A 26,753-nucleotide genomic window follows, 5' to 3' on the forward strand; every position below is an offset into this window, starting at 1 on the left:
TTTTAACATTCATAAACAGATTATTGCTATTACCGTATATGCCGGCGTATTAGGCGACTCGGCGTATAAGACGACCCCCGTCTTTATAGCCAGGCCACATTCCTAGAACATCGTCTTATACGTCGGAAACTACCAGTATTTCCAGCATATAAAACGACTCGGCGTATAAGACGACCCCCGTCTTTGGCGCCGATTTCAGCGCTCGCGGAAGTCGTCTTATACGCCGGCATTTACGGTAAATATTGAAACCGTTTTGACACGTTTACCCCTTAGAAAGAATCACTTGATATTTGAAAACACATAGAGACTATTTTTCATTCACAAAATAATTTACTCTCTTTTTCTCAGCTGTTCTAGAATAATAATTTTTATAGTGCTTTTTAAGCTTTACTCTTTTAAGAGGGAGTCTGATTTTTAGGGCTAAGTCTAGTATTATAATAAATATGCAACTGTTCTTTAACTCTTTATAATGCTTATACAATTCTACTTAATAGAATTTTCACTTGTGATGTTATAATGTCTATTGCTTTCCTGCCCTGGCAGCTTGTGATATTTAATAGTACTGGAGAAATGTAGAAATGTGTAAATCATAATGTAAGAAGTTTTTTAGAACAATGTGTAGAAAGAATTAAATGCAATTTTCAAGTATGTTCAAGCTTAAATTGAGGTTGAAATCTTTTTCAGCTCAAGGTCATAATTCTTCTAGTAGGTTGCTTAACCTAAAAAAAACCTGATTATCTTTTTTAATATTGAACAACTGATATCATTTAGCCATCATTGTTGTCTTGATTTGTATCAAATGCAAAGAGATATTTGGATACAGAGTTATGATATAACACTTTCAATTACCTTCTAGCTCTTTTGCAGATAGTGGTTTTCCAGACATTAATGATCCTGTTCTGGTGAACTATAGTGTTCCATTATACTTTTAATGCTCATATTTATTTTCAACAGCAGCAGAGAAGAATTAACAGTAGAATAATCAGATTCTATAAAACATCCTTCTCTATTCCGTGTTTTGCTTTATCTCCAGCCCAGTTTCAAACCTTCAAGATTGTCTAGCAGTAAGACAATTTATAATCAAAATTTAATAATTACAAAACAGCACAGTAAAGTCAACTGACATTTATGCTTTTCAGGCAAGCTGTTTTCAACTGTTTTATATCATTGCTATCTTCTCTCAGTCTTGCAGTTTTTCATTTACAAATGAGTTGACAGTTTAATTAATAATAAAACAGGTAATAAAGTTCTAGAGAAAAATAGGGATGCATGAAAAATTAGTTTCATATTTTAATGAAAATTTCCCCAATTCACATTTTTTAATAAATAAAACCTGGGTTGCAAGTATATTCCAAAATCCATTTCCAAAATAAATTTGGAAGTGATGTTTTCAGGTTATTATTTTTCCAAACTTGACAGATTTTTCCAACACTAAAAATACTGTTGTTTCTATGTATAATTAATAATAATAATAACTGTAAATTTCCAGTGAATCTCAGATCTGTTTGGCAGTGAAATGTGAAAATCTAGATTAATTATAAAATGATTTAGAGAGGCTTGTTACTTTCATCACACACTAATATTCCCTGGAACATTGCATAGTCATCAGGCACTAATAAGGTTTTATGGAGAAATTAATTTCATATTTAGTTGTCCAGCCACCTTTTACGTTCAGTGTATAGAACTGATCTTTCAAATTAGAACATTGCCTATGTTTGCATGCAATGAATCACCTACATTGGCTTCCTTTTCAAAATGTTATCTTCCTTAGTAGGCTGTGGGATGCTGTGGAGAAAATATACTTTGCCTTCAGCAAAGTATTTGACAAAGTATCTCATGACATTTTGCTTAGCAAGCTAGTTACGCATAGCTTGGATGAAATCTCTGTTACATAGATTCATACATGCTTGAATGGTGGGATATTAAGTGAGGTGCCCCAGGGCTTGGATCTAAGCCCAGTACTCCTAAACATTGTATTAATGACTCAGATAAGGAACTGGAGGAAAAGCTTACAGATTTGCAGGTGACACAGTACTGGCTTGGGTAGTAGATACAGTAAACACTCTAGAACAGAGTGTTTGGCAACCTTTTTGGCACCAGTGACCGGTTTCATGGAAGACAATTTTCCATGGATTGGGGAGAGAGGGGGGAGAAAGGTTTCAGAATGATTCATTATATTTATTCTAAATTTTCTAAATAAACAAACAAATAATGCACTTTATTTCTATTATTATTACATTGTATTAGATTAGACCGGTGGTTTTCTGCTTCTAAGAAACTGGGAAGGAAGAGAAACAATCCTAAACTCAGTCTTTCAGGAAAACAAACCAAAGACCCAGCATGTTGAGGGAGTGCTAAGAAAACCATTCAAAAAGAGGGGGGGGGCACTGCGCAAGCCCAGCAGCCTTCGAAAAGGTGCAGATGAGAGAGGGATTCCCTTGGAGACACAGTGCTTAAGGGGAAATAAGGGGAAATGTAGCTTCTCTCCTTCCCCATTGCAAGCCGGGTAGGAGCACCCTTGGCTTGCAAACTTGAGAGCTGCACAAAGAAAGCATGAACACACACACACACACACACACACACACAAAATCGTGAAAAGGAGGGAGGGAGGGGAAGAGAGAGAGAGATATATTCCTTTGAAGACAGAGTGCTTAAAGTGAAAGGTAGCTTCTCCTTGCCCCTATTTGCACCCTAAGAAAGCACCTTCACAAACACATACCTTGGGGGGGGGGTCCCTCTCCAACAAAGTTTTGGGGAAGTCCCCGCGTGCGCTTGCCTTGCAAACTTGGAGACTTGTGCGAAGGGAGCACGAGCCCAGCTAGGGTGCCAGGAGGGGGAGAGGAGGAAAGTGAGGAAGAAGAGGAGGAGGAAGAAAAAGTAGCAGGAGGACAGGAAGCAGGAAGAGGAGGAGGCAGAAGAAGAGACCACAAGAAGCAGGAGGAATAAAAGAATGAGATGTCTAAAAGCATGTATTTTAATAAACGAAGTGGCGATGTCTTCTTGCTAAAGTTTGATTAATTTGTTATGGCATAATCTTTCAGAATTGATTATTGTATCATAATTTGTTAGGTGTTAAAAAACCTGAAGAGTTGTCTTCATTGTAACTGACTAAATCTGCTACATTTTGGCTGATGTTTCCAGATTTGAATTGTGCTTCAAGTAGTTGTATGTATCAATAAATCCTTCTGAAAAATTAGGGTGCAATCATGCCATTTCAATCGGTAGTGGTGTCATAAAAAGCTTACTGTGTATTCCCTTCAAATTTTGAAACAATAAGATGATGGTTACTGTTTCAGAGTCCATGCATTTATCCATGATTTTGGCAAATTGAATTTGAGACATTTGTTAGTCCTAGCTTTTTATTTGCCTTGCATTCTTTTCATTAGCCACACAGTTTGCTTCAGTTTTAATTGGGGGAACAAATCTATTATAAAAAAATTGGCTACCTCCTGTGGGCTGTAACTGGAAATCAAATATTTCTCTCAGCTTTTTTTCTTGAACAAAATTAAATAAATTTGTAGGAGCGTTGATCCTTGTGCAGAGAAGAAACTCTAGATTTTTTAATGCTTAATCCATTATATTAACTTTGCAGGAGAGCAAGACTGCCGGTTTTCATATGAATAAATTCAGGAACATTATTTAAACCCAGTGGGGTATTGGCATTTTTGGAGGCAGGTGCCCAAATACAGCCTTCCCGTCAAACTTAGAAACATAAAATCTTCTGCGCTGTACTTTTATATCATGGACAGATAATGTGCACGTGACAATACAGAGAACCAGCCTCCTGTTTACACCTGTACACTAGCATGTATGTTATTATTATACTGGAAAGAGAAAGACATGAAACTACCTGTTTCATTCCATTAGATTTAAGGGTTTCAGAAAAAAAATGACCCCTTATCCATGCACGTGCCACAGAGGTGGTCCTGTATAAGAGAAATGCAAGATTTTAAAAGTAGGTGAAATGATTTTATTTTTTATTTTCTCTGGATGAATGAATACTATTAAAATTGAATGCATGAGATTTATTTATTTATTTTGCTTTACTAAGAAACAAATTGATAAGTGCAGGGTGAAAGAAGTGCTGAGGTGGGTATGAGAACGTCTGTTTTCGGCAGAACAGACCTCACACTTGTGAGCAAATTGAAATTTCCTCTCACAATTCAGAAAAATTGTGTATCAGCGCTGATGTTTCTTAAAGTTTTCCATATCATCCCAGAGTCTGCTCTTGATACAATTTTTTTTTAAAAAAAATCATACTCTTTCCAAAAACTTGAAGGCTGAGCCTTATATATAACTTTATGAGAATGTGTAAAGTCTTTTATTTACTTTGGCTTCTATTTCCAGAGTCAGATCAATGGAGTCAAGAACATTTACGCTGTTTGTTTTGATTCTGATTTGTTTTAATCTGTTTCACATTATTACATGTGTGACATTAAATGTTTGGTAGATTCCAAAAATAGCTTTAACCACAGGGAAAATTATTTCACTGTATGCAGTTAGGAAGAGTTCCAAAGTCCCGGTTTTAAAATTAGACTGATATTGAGCTCTTAAAAATATGTTTCGTCTGCTCAGGCTAGTATTTAAGAATGTAAAACATTTGGGAAGCTTCCTTATAAACTCATAAGTATTATTGATTCAGTTTAGTTTCTTATACATTGAGTGACAGCAGCTTTGTAAAGTTTTAAAGAGGATTTTTTTTCAGTATGTAAAAATGCTGGAGATTATGTTTATATAAAAAATTGGGATTGTCTTTAAATAAAATGTGTGACTGATTTTTAGTCCTTTTCCTAACTGTCTTATTCCAAAAGAAAGTTGTGTAAGATGTATTCAGATAGATTGTATAAGACTGAGCGCTCTTGAATAGAGTTCTGTAAGTTTTATCTTCCCATCTTTGGCTAAAATATCTAACATATAGTAGTAGAATAGAAAAATAACATGGGATAGAAATACACATGCTTTAAATTATTAACATATTCTTCTGCATAGATTATACTATGCAGGATTTGCAAATTTGGATCTGGAAATTTTATGGGCTGTCAACTGAATGAGCAGATTTGGGAAAGTGATTATCATATGTTAACTATCTAAAGAAGTCAGTAGACATGTACTACTGTAAACTATTTAAAAGGATTAACATGAGAATAGACAGTAAAGACTTTAAAGCAATGCAATTTTAAAGCACTAAAAATTGTATAAATGGGATTTTAATGGGCTAACTAATGATAAAATCATTGCTTTCTTTCTCTGTTACATCATTTTGTATTAAATGGGATGAGAGTAAAAATACTTTATTTAATTTGAAATAATTCTGAATGACCTACAAGCAAAAAAAGGTAAAGGTTTCCCTTCAGTCATGCCTGATTCTATGGCATGATGCTTGTCTCCATTTCTTGGCTGAGAGAGCCAGCATTGTCCTGAAGACATTTTCTGTGGTCCTGTGGCCAGCATGGCTATTACACCACAGGTGCAGAGAACACTGTTATCTTCCCACCGAAGTGATACCTATTAATCTACTTGCATTTGCATGCTTTCAAACTGCTAAATGGATAGGAGCTGGGGCAAGTAATGAGAGCTAATCCCATGGCACGGAGCTTGGGTCTTGAACCCGGGCTGTCAGCTCTCCAGCTGATAAGCCCAGAGCAGTGTTTCTCAACCTTGACAATTTTAAGGCATGTGGACTTCAACTCCCAGAATTCCACATGCCTTAAAGTTGTCAAGGTTGAGAAACACTGGCCCAGAGGCTTTAACAGCTGAGCCATTGCACCCCATGATCTATACGCACAATGTTAAATAATTTGGTTTTAGTATTGCTTTTATTTTAAGTAATATTGTAGAACTTTTTATTCCAACAGCCAACTCCGCATTTTTCTGATATTGAAACCAGTTTATTTTGCTGTTGTCCAATATTAAGAGTTTTATTGCTGCCTAATGTTAAAAGTACATTCCATGCAATATTTGTCTTGTTTTCATTGATTTTGATTATTTTGTCTTGATTATTTTTTTTCCATCTATTTAACACCAATAATTTATGTTTTGCAGAGGTGAATCAGGTGCTGGGAAAACAGAAAATACTAAGAAAGTTATTCAGTATCTTGCACATGTTGCTTCCTCACATAAAGGAAGAAAGGACCACAATATTCCTGTAAGTTTCAGTATCTCATTTAGCATGTTTAAGTATCTGTTTTTATTAAAGATTGCAAATAAGTATGATAATATGTTAAAATGTCAGCTCTAAATCATTTCATATAAAACTGTGGTTGAAATATTGGTCATTTAAATTTGGGAAATAATTTGCAGGCACTTGTGTTTGCCTTATTGAAGGTGCTGCTGGGAAAGCTGATATAAAGCTGATACAATAAAATTTCTGTGAAATTCAGTACATCTTCTTGATGTTGTGAATTTTTAATCAGAGCTTGCATGTATAAAACAAATTACCTTTATATATTATTGAAATATTTTTTCTTTTCAAACCCACTACCCCATGCCTGTATTTTCCTGATTATTAAAATGTCTTCAGATTATTTTTCTATTAGCAAAAGGTTTCTTATGATATACAGAAGCAGATCTGAAGTGATCCTGTGTTACATATCTTAAGTCATCACTCCATTATATCAGTATAAAGTTGTAATTATGTAGCTGGGAATTAAAGAAAACTTAAAAGCCTTTTAGAAATTGCTTCTTTTCTTCAAATCTTTGTCAACTTTTCAGCATTTTTACAAGCTCCTAGGATTCTGCAGTTTGCATGACATAACAAACTGGGAATCATGGCAGCCAATTTGGAGAGTTTTCTCAGATTTTAAATGCTTCTGTTTGTATTCTCTGAGAGAAAATCTAATGCAAAATGATGCATATATGAGAAGGTCATAAAATTCATTTTTAAAAATCTCTCATTACCCAGATGTAAGACTTGAGTATATCTTGAGAGTTTTTTTCCTCCCATTGTTGTTGTTAATTGCGAAGTCGTGTCCGACCCACTGCGACCCCATGGACAACGTTCCTCCAGGTCTTCCTGTCCTCCACCAACTTCTGGAGTCCATTTAAGTTCACACCTACTGCTTCAGTGACTCCATCCAGCCATCTCATTCTCTGTCGTCCCATTCTTCTATTGCCCTCAAACTTTCCCAGTATTAGGCCCTTCTCCAGTGAGTCCTTTCTTCTCATTAGGTGGCCAAAGTATTTGAGTTTCAACTTCAGGATATGGCCTTCTAAAGAGCAGTTGGGGTTGATCTCTTCTAGGACTGACCGGTTTGAACGCCTTGCAGTCCAAGGGACTCGCAGGAGTCTTCTCTAGCACCATAGTTCAAAGGCCTCAATTCTTTGGCGCTCAGCCTTTCTTATGGTCCAACTTTCACAGCCATACATTGCAACTGGGAAAACCATGGCCTGGACTATACGCACTTTTGTTGGCAGGGTGATGTCTCTGCTTTTTAGTATGCTGTCTAGATTTGCCATAGCTTTCCTCCCCAGGAGCAATCGTCTTTTAATTTCTTGGCTGCAGTCCCCATCTGAGGTGATCTTTGAGCCCAGAAAAATAAAATCTGTCACTACCTCCATTTCTTCCCTATCTATTTGCCAGGAATAAGAGGGCCGGATGCCATGATTTTGGTTTTCTTAATGTTGAGTTTCAAGCCAACTTTTGCACTCTCCTTCTTCACCCGCATGAAGAGGCTCTTTAGTTCCTCTTCACTTTTTGCCATTAGAGTGGTATCATCTGCATATCTTAGGTTGTTGATATTTCTCCCGGCAATCTTAATTCCAACTTTTGTTTCATCTAGCCCTGCCTTTCTCATGATGTGCTCTGCATATAAGTTAAATAGGCAGGGCGACAGTATACAGCCTTGCCGGACTCCTTTTCCAATTTTGAACCAATCAGTGGTTCCGTATCCAGTTCTCACTATTGCTTCTTGACCTGCATATAGATATACAGACTGATTGTTTAGTTTTATCATGCCTTTATGTTTGGTCATCTTAAAGTGACATATGTACATAATGGTCCTACCTTCTATTTTCCTATAACAAGAATCTTGTGAGGTGGGTTTTGTTGGAAATGACTGGCTGAAAAGTTGTACTGAATTTGGGAACATTGTTGAGGTTGGAGACAGAACACAACTCCAGGGTCAGATAATATGCAGTTTAACTGGCACTGATGGAGCCTCAGGGCTCAAATGCATTGTTTGGGTATTGCCTACTCATGCATGTGCGTGTCCATCCATCCCAGTGCAATAAAAGATCTATCTATCCAGATTAGCACTTTCCGCTTTAATATTAATTCATGGAGAAGTTTGAATCAAAGCATCATAAAATAACGTAAATGTGAGTGAAACAGAAATGGGTGAAGAGGAGAAAAGGTTATATTTGTTAACATGTAAATTTATTTGTTTGCAACAATCAGCTAAATTGGTGAAGCACCAGGAAAATGTCTATTTATTCTCAACACGCTGTATAAAGATAGTACAGGCAGGCAACTAATGGTGAAATTTTATTTTGGATTAATACAGAAAGAAAGACAAAATAGCTTTATGGCCATATTTCTCAAGTTATTTGAAAAGTAGGGAGTTATGAATTTCCCAATATTTCTTATTTTCTAATCAGCTGTTGTGCTGATGTAATGGAAAAGCAAATAGGCTTAATACTGGAGTGTTAAGTAGTAGAAGATGGAGTGGTCCATGATTTGCCAGGTGATAAATTAGTGCACTTTTTAATCCAATATGTGATCCAAAGTCAATTATCTCTATTATTTCTGCCCACTTCATTCATATGCACACATGCATGCACACACACACACACAGGAGCAACAATTTTTATTTTATAATTCTTTTGCAAAACTCATGTGGAGATGTGGAAATCATTATATATAATCATTATGATAGATGTAGATTAATTGTCAATAGGCAGCAAAAAACATTAGGAGCATAGAGCAACCTGATGCCTTCCAAACATTCCTACATTTCTTCCCAGTGGTCTTGTTAAAAATGCCTCACATCTGCAGGGCGTTGAGATTGCCTAGTACTGGCACAGAAGCAAAGCCAAATTGATGGATATTGGCTGTACGGCACTTGGGCAATGCATTTATATTTCTCAAGATTGCTATTGTAATAATTAGGCTGATTTAATAAATTTGAGAGTACAACTATGTTTCAGTTCTAAGAAAATGATATATGAATTATCCTGTAGGAGCCAACTTTCTTTATTAGGAAAAGAAGATGTATTAAATTAATAAATATTAAGACCTTTGATTGTAATCCCACTGTGTTTCTGGTGATTTCATAAATTCATAACTATTAACATTGTTTCATTGTCATTTTTTAACTGCAGAGTGGATCCCCATTGTATGTGAGTAGCACATAGTTCTTGTAGTTTGTCACCTTGCTGACTCACAATGAGACAAATCACAGGGATGCTGAGGGCACTACCTTTCTTTTTAATCTGTCATTACATAATTGATTTGCATGAATAGATTGCATGTTGTCACACCTTCACATTACTTTGGATGCCTTTTTCAAAATCATCTTGAATTTATATGCAAATTAATGTAAATCTTGCCTTCAGTTTAAAGTGTCTTTGAAATATTACAGAATAGAATACTTCACAAATGGATCTGTGATATTTAATGCCTTAAAAAAATATGCTGGACATCGTGAGGCCCTGTTAGTAGAAATTAAATACAAACATATTTTAATGAATGTTTAAGTAATTCCATGCATTTCAAGGAATCATTTCATAGAATAAAAATCATAAATAGATAAAATTGTAACTTTATACTTAAGAATCTAGAGGGGCAAATGAGTTTCTTTTACAAATAAAGTCTGATGGGACTTTTTAGATATTTGGAATTATCCAAACTAAGTTCTTTCGTATTCTTGACCGATACCTTAGACTCTTGTAGTACATCTATATTCACCATTAAAATTTATATTGTTTGTAAAACATTGAAAATGGTTTCTGTTTATTAAACTAGACCTTTTTATGCAGCTGAGTCTCTAAATTTTCACATGAACAAACTTGTTTGGTTAGGACTTGATTCCACCATAATTTTTTTTTCAGACTTTGTGAGAAATCTAGAGCTGGCAGTAAGCTGCACAGAATTAAATTTCTAAATGAAATAACGAGTTTGTTATTGGAAGGGTTTTTTTTAATAATAAGATTTTGTCAATCTTGACAAATACATTTTTTTCAAGTTTTATTACTTGTGTGAGGGGTTTTTTGCTTGTTTTAATATGTATGCTGCTTTAGGTGTTCAAGCAAAACAAGAAAGGCATTATATAAATTGCACTAAAAGATGCTTGAAAACCTAGTAAAAATTAAGACGGATCACTTCAAAGTTACATATTTTTACTATATTGCTATTTATAAACAGCACAGTCTGTTGAATGTTAAACGTTCTTAAGCTCCATAAATGTGAATGTTGAAATTACTTCCATTCCAGTGAACGAAGTCCAGTGAGTTTAAATGGCTGAGAAGGAATTCATTTACTTTGATCACTAGGATGCATGTCTTTTTGGGCGTCATCAGATAGCCAGATGCTATTCTAAGGATTCAAACACTCTAAGGAAGACATGTCAAACTCGTGACGTCACACGACGTATTGGGACTGGCAATGGGGTGGGCGCGGCTTCCACGTGACATGTCCAGTCCGTGGGCCTGCTCTTTGATACCCCTGCTTTAAAGGGAATTGAACTTACAGATCTTCGCACTTTAGATGTACTATATACCATGCATTAGTTTTAGGAGCTACAGTATCCAAGTCCTGGTATTCAATGATTACAGGAAGGGATATATAGTAGGTAACAGAATATTATATCCACCTTCCCTTAAGCTCTCAGAGCATAGCAACAAAATAAAAAACACTTTAGAATTTTTTGCACAGAAATAAAATGTAGTAAGTAAACTCTTTAAGGTCTCTGTAGCTATGATCAGACAAAATTTATTACAAAATATTCAAGGGCATTTGGAAGCAGTTGACACGAATCTTATGAATAAAATCTCATATGGAACATTTCTAAAATTGATGTGTTTTGTAAATAAGATTGTCTGAAAAAAAAACAGATATATTCGAGCTTGCATTTTGCAATTATGTTTTATTTATCATTCATTCCACTTCATCGACACCCTTACAGTTCCATACAAAATTGAAATATCTTCGAGCACTTTCTCTCCTCAGTGGGCTAATGGATACACACAAATGTTAAGATGGGCTATGATGGCATAAGATATTTTCCTAACTCCCAAATGATTCCTAAGTTATATGCTGTGTTGCCTCAGAGAGGCACAACATATTTTAAATTTTGAAGTAGGAAACAGTGATAACAGCATCTGTCCAACATCATGCAAACCGGTAGTTTGATGTAGTTCATAGTTTTGAGCTGGGGCACTCTAAAAAATAACTGAGGCAGCAAGGCTGCCATGAATTGAGAACTATGGAGACCTGTGATCTAAATTGTCTGATAATTCAGACACTTTTTCTGAGGTTGAAAGTTTTAAAATCAGCTTACAAAATTGGCAAATTCTTAACTCTAACTAGAGAATAATACTTGAGCAAGAGATGGACTTCTGTATTCTACAAAGCTGGTCATTTAAACCCAAACCAGTAATATAGGGTTAGAGTGGCTTATTAGGTATGAAAGCAGAAATCTTTCTTTAACAGCAGGAATTGCTGATTATACTGCTTTATGCATTTGTGAAGTAAAATATTAAATTCACACTTTGTATTTTCCTTTATCTCTGATTCACATCAAGCTACTGATACGATAAATATCAGATAAAATCTCTGAGGGCAATAATAGCAGTGGGAGAACAAGGCATACATAATTAAATGCATTTTATGTGTAAGTTGACAGTTGCTGTTTAATCATGAATCCTAACTTTAATGAATAATTACTATTTTTTGTAGCAATGGCATTCTTTAACCTTTATTTTTTATAGCTCATTAATCTCAGCTGAACAACATTAAGTCATTTCTGAAGATAGTGTACTGGAGAGAAAGATAGAGTCAGAATAACTAAAAATTGCACTGGGGATCTCTATTGCTTTTAAATTAAGTTGACATAACTTCATATTTCTGTGGATGTTTCAGGGTGAACTAGAGCGTCAGCTTCTACAAGCCAATCCTATTCTGGAATCCTTTGGAAATGCGAAAACTGTGAAAAATGATAATTCCTCCCGCTTTGTAAGTATGGGTTTCAATTATTTAATTATTAATTCATTATTCATAGATAATTTTTTATGATGAAATTGCTGAAATTGGCATTAATTTTGAAACTCAGGTGTTTTTACTGATCAATTTTATATACAACTAAATTATTTTGATTCATATATATAACTCTAGAGTTTAGACTATTGTCTGGATTTTCCATTCACTCATTCCCTGTTCTTAAGTGCTTATAGGTACCAATTAAAATCTAGATCATCAGTCTTCTTTGAATTGGTATATAAATTTGGAGGCCTTGGGAAAAATAAATTAAGCTGTTAAAGGTCTGGATGGGTATGTTTTGGAAGAAAAAAAGCGATTAAAAACTTTTATCAAAAGCCTTCATATCTGTATGTATGAATTTTAGAAAGCTGAAGTACAAATTTATAGTTATCCATGGATGGCTGAACATACAGTATGGGGTGGGTTGCATAGGATATAATTGATGTTTAATAGACAATACATGGACAGTATAATAAGACATAAGTACTGGCCTTGTGCCAAGCATGCTTTTAAATGTAGCAATCAGTAGTTTGAATTATACTTTGAAGCCTACTGGAAGCCATGCAATTCATGCAACCATAATATTGCTTGGATATATCTTGGGGCACCAAAAATTGCATGCACTACTGCATTTCCATGCCAGCTGCAGCTTCTGAATGCTTTTTAAAGATAGATTCATGTAAAATCTATAGCAGTAGTCCACTAGGAATGATTAAGACATGAGAGATTGTGAGCAGACTCTTCTAATGCAGGAATGGGTGCAACTGATGCAAAAAATTGATTTTTCAAAGTTCTTTCTGACCACAACTGCACATATTCCTTGAGCAGGCACCATGTGCTAACTCTGTCTGGGGAAGTTGTACTGCATCTGCAGTTAAAGATAGAAGATCTCCAGAGTCAAGCAACCTAGAACTCATATAAGTGTTAAAAAGAAATGGGGAGACAATTTAGCTCTGAGGCAGCCCTTTCCCATCAACTGTTGTAACTAGTCTCAGAGGAAGGAGGGAACCACTGCAACATTGTGCCACCCATTCCCAAATTCATAAACTGCTTTAGAAGGATACCAGAACTGATGTCATTGAAGGATAGTAAAATACCAAGAAGGGCTAGGATTATGCTGTCCTGAGCCATCAGAGGTCATCCCCAAACACAATCAGTACATCCCCTGAAAAGTGCATTGATTGAAACAAAAGGTTGGTATTGATGAAAATTGTCCAGTCTTGTTGGATCCACTGTTGGCTTTTTGAAGAGAGAACTATAACTTTCTTGCAAAGTAGGCAGTATCTTCCTCTCCCACAAGAAAACATTCACCAACAGGTGATTCCGATCAAATCTCCCCAGAGGTCTTAAACAGTCAGGAGGCACATGGATCTAAAATAAAGATGGCAGGACTCAAAGCCCCTGCAGTATCCTGTATCAGTACTAACAGGCAAAAACTCTCTCCAGATAACCAGACAAAACTATACATATAGGACCTGCCCATCCAGCTCTCCAAGCAAAACTGTGGAACTTTATCTGACAAATGCCTAGAATAGTCCTCAAAATGACCCTGCAGAGCTTCTCCTAGCCTCAGAAAGGACCAAGTATGTGATAGATTTGCTGGTTGGTTGCCCGCATACACAATAATAGCAACAAATAAGTATGTTTTGCTGCTCTTATTGATACAAGGTAATCCCTAATAAAGGTTCTTATTTGTTTGACCCCACTCTTCTTTTTGCTCTGACCTACTTCTGCCCAAAAGAGCACAAAACCATGGAACAAAATATCCAGATGTGTGTTTTGGTTTGGGGATTGCTACTTGAATGTAGCTGTCATGCATAGAATATTTCTCAGTTACACAAAAGTAGGGGAAAGAGCAAAAAAAAAAAAAAAATCTCAATTGCAGTTATTTTAATCTGTGTTTCACATGCAAATGAAAATCTTAAAATGGTTGTTGTATATTTCAAACAATATAGTTTGAAATTTTTCTGAGCAGGATTTTAAAGAGAAAGATAAGCTTTCAACAAGAGAGGGTGAAATCCAAGAACTATCAAAATAATAGGATATTATGGTATGGCAAGAATTTGGGCAGCTCTCAGCCACACTTTTTCAAACTTCCATAAGTAGCTTATTTGTTAACTTTATAAGTCCTTTGTTCAGAATTTGGTTTTGTTCAATTCTATTACATGAATTATGTGAACATTTTTTTCTGTTAAGGATTTCTGCATCTGTTTCTTGTTACATTTTTCTTTAAATCTGCACTGATGTTGTAAACAGAATCACTTCAAGTGCTTTGGCACTAGTTTTGTAATGAATACTTTAATATGATCCAGATGGTAGTTTCTTTATGCATAAAAGAAATCTCTAGTAGTAAAGATTTTAACTTTTGGACTAAATAGGAGATGGATTGTTCCCTAATGTAATATGAATTTTTATCAGATTGAAGTATGGTGCTATCCTAAAATGCATTAACTTATTAATTTAATGAATACAGCAGTGGTTAAACTTTATATTTTTCCCAATCATTTAAAATTAAGATTTGTACTCTGAATCTAATTGAAATAATTGTTAAATTATCTTTGTTTAACATACATGGTTAGGTTTTTTTTGCTATCCTAACAGTAGAAAATGTTCAGTTTAAAATATTTTGGATTGTGCATAATTTGTATATTCTAAAAATTATTTTTTAAATTTTGATTTTTTTTCTCTTCAGGGCAAGTTCATCAGAATAAATTTTGATGTTACTGGCTATATTGTTGGGGCCAACATTGAAACATGTATCCTTTTTTTTTCAGCATTGTGATAAGCTCTGATCCAATTTGAAATCTATAATGATAGCTTGATTAAAATACTTTAGAGAGTACCTATCCATAGGTGGGCTGCTCTCCAAAAATGGGACAGGCCATCTTGACAGAAAAGAATTACATTTTTAATTTAGTTTTACTTGATACAATTATGAATCATGGGCAGGAAGCTCACCAGTTGCATTTAGCCCTATTTTTTATCAGTTATTTGCCTCCCTCTGTATTACATGTTATTAAATTATGACAGCATTTTTTCTATCTGGCTCACAATTTGGTGTCAGTTTCAATTGGAATTTGTTTTTTATATGTTAGCATTGTTCTACTTGGGAGATTTTTAAGACCCAAAGAAATAATTAAGGCTAGATAGCTTGATGTCTAAATAAACTGGTCTGTGGAAGTTGTTATAGATGGAGAAATGATTGGACCCTTGACAACTTTATTGATTCTACTTTGACAATTTGTGTTCCATTATTAGGAACAGCCATTCAGTGCTGGTTTTTTCCCCCAAAAAACATATAGTTTCAATTACATGATAAGATAAACAGTTGCTCATTAAATTCTTAACTGCTCTGGCTCAGATTTATTAGAAAAATCACGTGCAGTTCGTCAAGCCAAAGATGAACGGACTTTTCACATTTTCTATCAGCTTCTAGCCGGGGCTGGTGAACATTTGAAAGGTGAGTTAATATGTATAGAGTTTGGATGATTAATGTAGCATTTAAACTAAAGCTGAATTTAACACAGTAGGACTACAGTTGCTGTACCCACACTAGACAAAAGAACACTGTAGCTGGGAACGGTACCAGGCAGCTGCTGTTTAAAATAGGAACAGTTTTTCCCTTCTCAAGGTATGGAGAGAGTAATACACACAAACACCACATGCAAATCTACTGTATGCAAATTTGAATATCCAAAGGACATTCTCTTTGTTTCAGTTTGGTTTGAATAGCCAATCTGAATACCTTTAAGGTTGTATGGTGATGCAATTCTTGTAATCGATGGTATTGTACTGTGATATATTTAGATACATCAGCTTGAATATATAAAGAGATGCATGTATTTACTAGGAATTGCTTTCTTGAAAATTCTTTGCTTATTCCAATTCATTCAGTAAACCTGGTTTAATATTAAAACAATGTGCTTCAAGATTTTTTTGAAAACTTCAACAGTGAGGATTTGTTTACGATTGCTAGGAAGTGAATAATTTGCTCTTCATTTAAACATGAGTAAATCAACAGCTACTAGTACCAGTTGTTTTTTGTGGACAGAAAAAACTCACTTTCCCCCCCTCTATCACAGCTGATTTGCTCCTTGAAGGGTTTAACAACTACCGATTTCTGTCCAATGGCTACATACCCATTCCTGGCCAGCAAGATAAAGATAACTTCCAGGAGACAATGGAGGCCATGCATATCATGGGCTTTTCTCATGATGAAATACTAGGTATGTTTTAAAAGGCTATTACTTTTCTGATGCCTAAATATATATAGGTAGTTCTCGACTTCCAAAAATTGAGGTATGACTGCTTCTCATACTTAACAGCCATTGTGGCATTCCCATGATTATGTTTTGAAAATTCAGGCTTTTGGCAACTGGCATGTATTTATAAAGGTTGCAGCTTCCAGGGACCCCACAATCATCACTTGTGACCTTCCCAGCCGGCTTCTGACAAGGTCAATGGGGAAAGTCAGATTTGCTTAATGACCATATAATTCCCTTAACAACTGGGGCAAAAAAAAGGTTGTGAAAGGGGATGTGACTCCCTTAACTGCCTTGCTTAGTAACAGAAATGATGGGCTCAATTGTGGTCATAAGTCGAGGACTGCCTGTACTTGAATTTTTTAAAATAGAATAAAATTATCATACCTAAGAATATGTGGCATTCTGAATGCTGAATTTAACATCTTAAGCATCTTAATTTCAAAAATAAATTTTGTCTTAAGGTACCAAAGATGAGCTTTTGAAGATTGTAGATAACTAATTAATTAGGGGAGTATAGGGGAATATATATTGATTCTACCTCCAAAGGTATGGTCATACCAGTGCAATGCTCTGGGCTCTTGTATGTCCTTATCTGTAGGAGATGACCAGGATGAGCCTAAGGGAGGGGCCAAACAGGCCATAAGTCTCAAGTCCCTTTGCCCAACAAGAGTTCTAAGTCCCGCCCACCTTGAATTGTCTCTTATTTACCACCAGTTTGCTTGGACCATTAGTAGTTCAGATTCTTGTAGAGAGCTTAAGTTTGCAATAAACCTATATATTCATTTGAACTCTCTGGACTCCTGATTTCCCACACTTGACATTATCTTTCTGTATATTTTCACTTTGGTCCAGCTACAGAATATATGGCAACTGGGATAAATACATTGCCTAGGAATACATCCATTTGCCATATGAAGTGTTTCAGTTAGTTTGGCTTGTAGTCTGTATATAAATCCACACGTTCCTATCGTTTATGTCAGTTCTTAAAGCCATCTTTCTCTTTCTCTTGACTTATTTTGTTTTATATTTTGTTTTATGTCTTAGCTATGTTGAAAGTGGTATCCTCAGTACTACAGTTTGGGAATATTTCCTTCAAAAAAGAGAGAAACACCGATCAGGCATCTATGCCAGAAAATACAGGTAAAAGTATTTACAGGCAAAGGATATCCTTATTTTATTATGTATTATTATTATAAGACATATAATACCGGATATTCTGGCGTATAGGGCGACCCGGCGTATAAGACGAACCCCTAGTTCGACGCCGGGTCACAAGACGATCGATGCCGAGTCGCATGCCTAGGAAGTCGTCTTATACGCCAGAAACTAGCGGTATTTCTGGCGTATAAGACGATTGACGCCGAGTCGCATGCCTAGAAAGTCATCTTATACTCCGGAAACTACGTTATTTCTGGCGTATAAGACGATCGATGCCGAGTTGCATGTCTAGAAAGTCATCTTATACGCCAGAAACTACCTTATTGTTGGCGTATAAGACGATTTGGCATATAAGACGAGTTCGGAGGCTGTTTTGACACTCTCAAAAGTCATCTTATACGCCGGAATATACGGTATATCTTATTGATATTTAATAGAATAAATAATTTACTAAGCATCATTTGAATTACTGCTAGAAGCAATTTTGGTGGTACAATAATATCAAGTGTTTGAATACAAAGTACAATTTTTATACTCCGTTAGCATGCCTGTATAATATCTTTCAAAGTTGATTTTTCAATTCTGATATCAAGGCAGTTGTTCTCTGAAAAAGTATTTGAACTATGATCTCATGGAAGACTAATCAGCAAAGTTTCTAAAATACAAGTAAAAATGGGATGTGTAACTGCATGAGTTTCAGCTTTTTAATTAACCAGTTTCTGGTGGTTTTCTTTTTTAAAATGAGAATAGATATAATTATGTCTCTCTCTATATTAGATTAGACTGATGATTGAAATTATAGAACGGTGAATAATGGTGAATTGATAGATTGTATCTGTTCAACCACTCAAAGAAAAATGCTATAGATTTATAATAAGAATTTTAAATTATTCTTTCTTCTAAATTATTGTTTCAATTTCTAGTAGCAAAAATGCCTCACGTTCTTAAAAAGCCCTGTATTTTGTACTGGCTTCGGACTTCATGTCTTTAGATATAAGAGAGGAAAGTATCAGTGGCATGAATGGTGTTGAAGTGGTGTTTCGACTGAAAGGACATAGGAAAAAATATCTTTGGTAGTGGTTTGGAAAGCATAACAAATTCATATGTACAGGTAGTCCTCGTGTAAGGATCATTCATTGAGCAATTGTTTGAAATTACAACAGTGACGAACAAAGAGATTTCTCTGTGCCCAAACGTATGGCCATTACAGCATTGCCACAGTCACATGGCACTTGGCAACCCACTCTCACTTATGACAAGTTGCCAAGGGCCTGGCATTATGTGATTGCCATTTGGGATTTTCCTCAGAAAGTCAACAGGGAAACCAGCAGGGAAGGATGCAAGCTGCTGCTGCCTGCCAAGGGGACTTCTCTGGGTTCTGTGGGATAGTAGAAAAAGATTTGTCCCAAAATCCAAGCAAGATTTTTGCATGGAGCGCTTGCAGCATGAGGCTTTCAGCTGCCAGAAACGCGGGGACATTTTAGGCTCAGTTATGGTCATGAGTTGAGGAATAAATATAGATAAATACATAAAAAAGTATTTCCATGAACATGTACTTTTATTTGGTTTTCCACAATTCGCTTCCCCGTAGCTAGTCCGTCATGCATTGGGATTATTAAGGAGGAGGGATTGAAGCATTTTACTCATGCTACCATTTGATCTCCCTCTCTTTTTTAACTTTTTCATAGTTGAAGCTACCAGGGCCACCAGTTCTCAGAAATACTATTTCTGCAAATAATTTAGTAATTAAAGACTTGTGAAACTGTTAAAATATACTAATGGATGAGTGTGGTTAAAATTATCACATTTTCCAAGGCTTTTTTTTTTTTTGCTTGTTGGACTACAAGGTTTACTGTTATTCTGGACTTGATTTAGTGAGGTACGTTTCAAATGGTGGCTAATCATGGGATTCCTCAATTGTTTGAATATCCCACTGAAAATGTCAGTAATAGGGAAAAAGGCTTTTCTGAAAGCCAAGTTACATACTGCTGCTAAAAGAATATATGCAAAGTACAGTTCAAGGGAAATGCTAGATGCATGGTGGATGCCCTTTTGATATATACAGGCTGACATTGAAGCCCAATTGACCCAAATGTAGATCACGGAGAAAATTCAGTCTTGCAACATACAAACATTTCACAGCAGAGATATAGATTTCATTTTTACTTGAAAATATTTTCCCAGTGCTAGATAATCTGAAAACAGTTATTTTTTTAAATATATAAATTGCACAAGCAGTAGCTGAAGGAGAATTGTGATAACTGACTTCATTGCTTTCATTTGTAGTTGCACAGAAGCTCTGCCATCTGTTGGGAATGAATGTAATGGAATTTACTCGAGCAATACTTACTCCACGCATTAAAGTTGGCAGGGATTATGTCCAAAAAGCCCAAACCAAAGAACAAGTAAGCCAAAATACGGAATGATAGATCTTATTCTACCCGTCTGCTTTCAGCTAACATATCTGGAACTTTGATGATGGACATACTTTACATTATAGTAAGACTGTATCAGGTTTCTGTTCTTGAGCTCTAAAGTTTTGCTTTGTGTTCCAGAAGTAGCTGTTAGCTTACTTCTCCAACAGTGCCTCTGTGTTGAATTTTGGTATAGGCATAACTGAACATAAGCAGTTTTGGATAGAGGGACTGAATAGTGAAGGCAAGATTTATAAATATGCAGCTCTTAAGAGCATTTTAAATCTAGTATTGATGGAAGTTTATTCAGTTGAGAATGTTTTAAAGGGCATTTGGGTAGAACTAAGAAACCTGATTCATAATGCAATATTATGTCAGATGACTGTAATGTTTACCATTGGCATGAAAAGTAATATAGTTCTGGTTGTTTAAAAAATCTTTACATCTACTTTTAATGCATAGCTTCTCTTTCAAAAAGTTTGCTGAAAGAAGAGATTTTAAGGATAGGAAATGGATCCTTTCATTCTGCTATGGTGGAGGCTATTTTTATCATAATAAACTCATTATGCACGTCCAGGTATGCATTCTTTCACACAGACGGTTCCCCTTATGTTACTTCAGACAAAGCGATTGTGCCTTCCTTACTTTCAAAAGCACGTAGCTGCATATTGTAATTTACATTAACCAATAGAAGGGGCAAAACTATTCTGCTCTGCTTTCCCAGCTCTGCTGTCTGGAGCTCATATACATTTTCCCATTTATACATTTCAGTTTGGCACTATCTTTAGCACTCTTCCTTTCCCTTTGCCAATAGCTGTTGATAAAATGCTTCAGGTTTTATGCGCTCATTAGAACATCACATAAATGAGCAAGTTTGGGCAGTACCATGAACAGATAGCCCTCACTTAATAATGTTAACTGGGACCAGAAACTCCATCATTTAGCGACACAGTCAAATGTGTAAGCAGCAATTCCATCAATCCTGGTTGTCGTCGTTAAGTGAGGATCTCATGTGACAATAGCTTGCAACTTCCTGCCAGCTTCTCCGTTGACTTTGCTTGTCAGAAGCTAGCAGGGATCACTCATATGATCACAGGGAAGCTACGACAGCCATAAGTACAAGAACTAAGTACGACCCGGTTGTAATTACCTCTTGTTCAGCACTGTCTAAGTTGAAACAATTGCTGAACAAGAACAGCTTCAAAGTAATCCAGTATTGATTCTGAATTTATCCAAAGCAATTACTTTCTATAAAAGCTATACAGATAACAAAACTAGACAACATTTTTCCTAAAGTTCATACTTTTATCTTTTTTTTGCTCAGCGCAACTTAATTCCTTTGTACCTTTTGTATTCCAGAATTATTGTGCTTGATTTTTTTTTTGCAGTAAAGCATTACTTCTCGTCTTCGTATGTTATAAGCTATGATTTTTCCTCCTTCCCTTCTAAAGGCAGACTTTGCTGTAGAGGCATTGGCAAAAGCTACATATGAACGTCTTTTCCGTTGGCTTGTTCACCGTATTAACAAAGCTTTGGATAGAACTAAACGGCAGGGAGCTTCCTTCATTGGCATCTTGGATATTGCTGGATTTGAAATCTTCGAGGTAAGCAAAGCAGAACCGAACACTTACGCTGCGTATCAAATGTTATTGTTAACCTGCGGTGCCAAACATTATCCATCCATAGTATCAGTTGTGTATATCGTATTATAAATTTCTGCAAGAATTCTTTATGCTAAAAGATAGTGAACTGAATCAGAACTGCAATATACCATTAAAGTCTGCATGCCATCTGTGATTACATTTCTTAGAGGCTTGAAGTTTGATCTGGCTCGTATGCTGACTTAGGAAATCTCAGTGAGATGGGCGTGCATGCTTACATGCCTGACATTTTCTTGATGCATACTCCTCCATCTGATGTTTGGTTAAAACACTTAATAAATAATCTGCTCTCTAAGATATTCTTACAATATAGTAAATATCAAAGCTGTACAATTAAAATTTACTTCTCTTGATTGCTTTCCCAGTTAAACTCTTTCGAACAACTGTGCATCAATTACACCAATGAGAAACTGCAGCAGTTATTCAACCATACCATGTTTATCTTGGAACAAGAAGAATACCAAAGGGAGGGCATAGAATGGAATTTTATTGACTTTGGACTAGATCTACAACCCTGCATTGATTTAATTGAACGACCTGTAAGTTCTTATATCCATACCTTTCTTTTTCAGCTGGTAGTTTTCTCAGACAAGATATTCCCACTTGCTGAACTGAACCCTATAGGTTATTTCTACCAAAGTTCCCCCTCCCCCCCATTTCCCTTATTTTCTGATTAGCAAATTAGCAATCCTACCTCTTGGACTACTATAATGTTTTAACTTATTCAGATTGTTTAATTCAAAATGAACATTTCATAGTGGTTTATGAAACAACATAAACTAAACTTATGTCAAATCTGGCTTGTTCGGAACAGGGCTTGCCCTTGTGCGCAAAGCTCCCCTCACGCAAACAGCGGCTGCTTGCCCTCACACACAAAGCTCCCTTCATGTGAGCGGTGAGCACATTTGTCTACTGCTCACAAAAATGGAGCTGCGCACGCTTGCGTATGCCCACCTACCACTCATAGGGAACTATCCCCTCTCCCCCCACCCCTCCGGACCACCAAGCCAGAAAACTTGGTGACTGTTGATCCAAAATGTAGCTATTCTAGTGTGCAGTCTTTTTACACTTGGTTTAATATTTACAAAGTATCATTTGTAAAATTGAGTCTGATTCCCACAATAATATATTTTATGCACTACTCGTCTTTTATGAAGCATTAATGAAACCATTTATGTTCTGACAGTTTTAATTATGTATCATACATCATAACAAATATTGTTATAGCTATAATAACAGTTACAATAAATTGTGAGTGAGCTCCTTGGAGTTTCTATTTTAACAGGCGATAAAGAGAAAATTAGAATAAAGCCATTTTATTTTCTTATTTTCTCTTATTTTTAACCTTATTTTGTTTTTAACCACCTGTTAAAATAGAAATCTTTCTGATTTTCATACGTACAACTTGTTCTGCTTTAGCTGTATTTTCCCATATTATTTGGTGAATATGAGAAGGAAATAAATAGTAATAATGTATTTTTTTTTTAATTAGGCTAACCCTCCTGGTGTATTGGCTTTGCTGGATGAAGAATGCTGGTTCCCTAAAGCAACTGACAAGACTTTTGTAGAAAAACTGGTCCAAGAACAAGGTACTCATTCCAAATTCCAAAAACCTCGGCAGCTGAAGGACAAGGCAGACTTCTGCATTATCCATTATGCAGGAAGGGTAAGAAATAACCATTGTAAAGTGTAACTATTCTTCAGACTTTCCATTTGAAGAGATAATTGGAATTTAGATATAATAGAGTCCTTAACTATTTTGACTTCTAATTTTCATACATAATCATGATTATAAAAAGTAACTAAAACGTTTTTTTAAAAAGGATCTAAATAAATGTGGTTGACAAAGATTTCTAGATCTGCTGCAACAAATTGTTTCTGTTAAAGTCAATAATCTTTGGAATGTCAGTTACTATATTTAATAATGTGTGATGATGGAACTCTGTCTAATAGCTGTTCTCCCTCCGTTGACCTTGTTGATAGCCAAGCATTTATTATTAATCTAAAAGGATTTCATTGAAAATGACTCCAATGAATAGAGGCATTTGAAGCTACTGATGTGAGCAGAAACAGTTTAGTTTTCAGGGGATTCACTAAGTTCCCCTTCATTCCAGGTGGATTACAAGGCAGATGAATGGCTAATGAAAAATATGGACCCACTGAATGATAATGTGGCAACTCTTCTGCACCAGTCTTCTGACAGATTTGTTGCAGAACTTTGGAAAGATGGTAAGAATCTGCTCCAAACTCAGGAAAGATATAATTCTATGTAGCCAAACTGCTATGTGATTGCTCAAATATTGCTTACCAAAATTTGTACAGATAGTCGTTAATTAGGATCATAATTGGGATCAGGACTTTCATCACTAAGCAGTGCGATTCTTAAGAGAGTCATCATGTGACCATCCCAATTTTACTGTCTTTTTTGCTATGGTTGTTAAATGAATCATACAGTGGGTAAACAAATCTAGCTTTCCCCATTGATTTTGCTTGTTAGAAGCCAGCTGGGAAGGTTGCAGATGGTGATCATGTGACCCCTGGACACTACAACTATCATTTATTTATTAAATTTATATGCCACCCAGCTCACCCAATAAGGTGACATTATAAATACATGCTGGTTGCCAAGTACCCAGATTGCAACACCTGACTACAGGGATGTTTCAGGGATCGTAAATATGTTGAAACATATATAAGCCACTTTTTTCAATGCCTTTGTAACCATGATCGCTGAATGAATAGTTGTAAATCAAGGACTACCTGTAATCAGATACTCTGCTATACCATACAAATATTTCATTTATACTTGTGTCATTATGGTTAGCTGCATTTTTTTGTTCATGAATCAGACTGCTAGATAATTGTGCAATTGAATAGAATTGCTCACTATTTCAGATTAATCTTGAGAGATTCCATTACAAATAAAACAGCTTTGCTCCTTTATAACAATCACAAAAATTAAAGCTGTGGTTTCAGCCACTATTAATTAAAAGGTAGTCTGGTTTTTCCATAAAACGAGATGGCTGCAAGCTGTGTTTTTATTTAACTCTCTAAGTTATTGGGCTGCAAGATAGTTTTTGCAAATCACTAACGTAATGAACTTGATTAACACAAGCATGCTTTGAAAAGAGTTTTTAGAATAAAATAATGTGAGAGTATCAGTTACCACTTTACTACTTACTTTTATGTTGCATTAATAGTACAACAATTATTATATCAGCCACAAATCTTTCTAATATCCTTCTCATAATAACCACTATCAACTGTCCTCCTTATCAATTGTCCAGGTATAAAGATATGAAAACAAGGGAGTATTGTATGCTTCTTCTGATATTCAAGGTAGTTTAGCATATCATGTGTGAAATTGTTAACCCTTCATGATTTTTGACTAAATCCTTTTCTATCTATTTGGGTTAGTAACTGATAATTCATTCTGTGATGCTGAATTTCAGAGGTTAATTATGCTATGTGAGATATTTTCTTTTCTTAGATCTGTATCATTCTTACTCAAATTAATGAAATAACCCCAACCTCTAGTATGATTGGGGAAGAGATTTCTTTCATATTTTCCTTAGTTTGGGCTTTTGTAAGCCTCTATTGTATTGCTTACTTTACTTTCCAACAGGAAAAGTTGAAATCTTTCTCTATAAGGTAATTCTAGTCTCTTGATAACTGTGTACAAAAAAGGATAGTGCCCATTTCTGCGATATCTTTTTGAGATGTGACCAAAATGGTATATACAGTGTTGCATACTCTGCTCCCGCATCATATATTTATTAAAACATTGTGCCAGATAAACACACCAAAGATTGCTTTTGAACACATGGATTTAAGAAGGTGGGTTGATGAATATCTAATAATTATAGCATAGCATTTTTCATTTGAACAGCCATTTAGAAAGATTTTGTATGTTAGAAATAGCCAACATATTTGTACTTGTCATGGATATATGATGAATTCTATAATTCATTTGGTGTTATCTTCCCATTTCTTTGATAGTACATGAATGTTGCATGCATTCATGTATCACCATGTCATGTTGTAAGCATAGGATGCTGGTCTAAATGCCTCATTGTGTTAACAATATTTCATGTTGAAGACCTGTGAATTAATTCTGAGTATATGTGGATATTTTGCACTAAACCCTTTATCGATAAACAGCTGAGGTGACTATTTTATACAGACTAATGTTTACTCATATCTAATTGCTGCTGCAACCAGCTATTAGTCTTTTGAGTTCTGAAATGAATACACCATTCCTAATACCCATAATAGACTATATACAGTATATTGTTAAAGCTTCATTGAAATTCTGAGTGGTGGTTTTTTACTAACTGGATTGTCTTCTATATCTGCTTTTTATTTTTGCTGTTTCTGTGCCACAGACATTCACAATATTCAGAGAGCCTCTTTCTATGACAATGTTCCTGGTTTTCCTGATGCACCAGGTGAATGTATGAAAAAATAAACGGGGCTCCTAAAAGCAGGACTTGGAACCTATAGGAAAAATCTTGTTGTTTTTTTTTCCTTTTGCTTATAGGCCAGCATGAACTTTTCATTTCATCCTAGTCTTAGTGTTATCTGCACAAGGCATGTGTTCTTGTGTGCCTACTATTCAGTTGCTACTGCATCAAATAGTCTCATTTTTTTCTACTTTTAAAAAGCTTTGCAAGTGAGTAGCTGCATTTTAAAACATGAGCTTGCTTTTCTGACACATTTGATAATTTTGGATATTTCAATTTAGAAGTGTTGTTGGCCTAATTTTTGTCCATGTTGTATTTATACAAATAAAACAGCTTTATTTGTCTTTATGTGATATGCTACATTTGAAAATTTGGTGCTATACAGCAAACAGGTTTTAATTTCACAAGCCATTATGTCAAAAGTTTGCTATTTTGACCCCTGATATTGTACTCATCCCTCCTTTCATTAACAAAGCTAATAATTTTAAATTTTAATCTATGTATCACCAGAGTTGTCAATCTTTTGAGCCTTGCATGGACAAAGCTGGAACACATTTTGACTGTGTTTAAACTGTCTGCAAAATATAATCTGGATTTTT

At 35.4% G+C, this 26,753-nt stretch overlaps 1 protein-coding gene across 2 annotated transcripts in view; it reads left to right on the top strand.

Moving 5' to 3' along the window:
• The window catches only part of MYH10 (myosin heavy chain 10), an 89,387-nt gene that overhangs the window by 26,239 nt on the left and 36,395 nt on the right, over positions 1–26,753 (top strand). The window contains exons 5-16 of one of the 2 annotated variants that reach the window (XM_039355114.1): positions 6,043–6,145; positions 9,319–9,336; positions 12,077–12,169; positions 14,886–14,949; positions 15,555–15,653; positions 16,276–16,419; positions 17,503–17,598; positions 19,903–20,021; positions 21,482–21,634; positions 22,057–22,230; positions 23,184–23,357; positions 23,806–23,920. In XM_039355114.1, the coding sequence (XP_039211048.1) occupies positions 6,043–6,145; positions 9,319–9,336; positions 12,077–12,169; positions 14,886–14,949; positions 15,555–15,653; positions 16,276–16,419; positions 17,503–17,598; positions 19,903–20,021; positions 21,482–21,634; positions 22,057–22,230; positions 23,184–23,357; positions 23,806–23,920 (1,352 nt within the window). The remainder of the gene's footprint in view (positions 1–6,042; positions 6,146–9,318; positions 9,337–12,076; positions 12,170–14,885; positions 14,950–15,554; positions 15,654–16,275; positions 16,420–17,502; positions 17,599–19,902; positions 20,022–21,481; positions 21,635–22,056; positions 22,231–23,183; positions 23,358–23,805; positions 23,921–26,753) is intronic. The other variant, XM_039355115.1, reaches the window with a different exon arrangement.

This window comes from Crotalus tigris, unplaced genomic scaffold, assembly GCF_016545835.1.
Source record: "Crotalus tigris isolate CLP2741 ecotype Arizona unplaced genomic scaffold, ASM1654583v1 scf7180000018599.1079084, whole genome shotgun sequence".
Classification (NCBI taxonomy): Eukaryota; Metazoa; Chordata; class Lepidosauria; order Squamata; family Viperidae; genus Crotalus; species Crotalus tigris.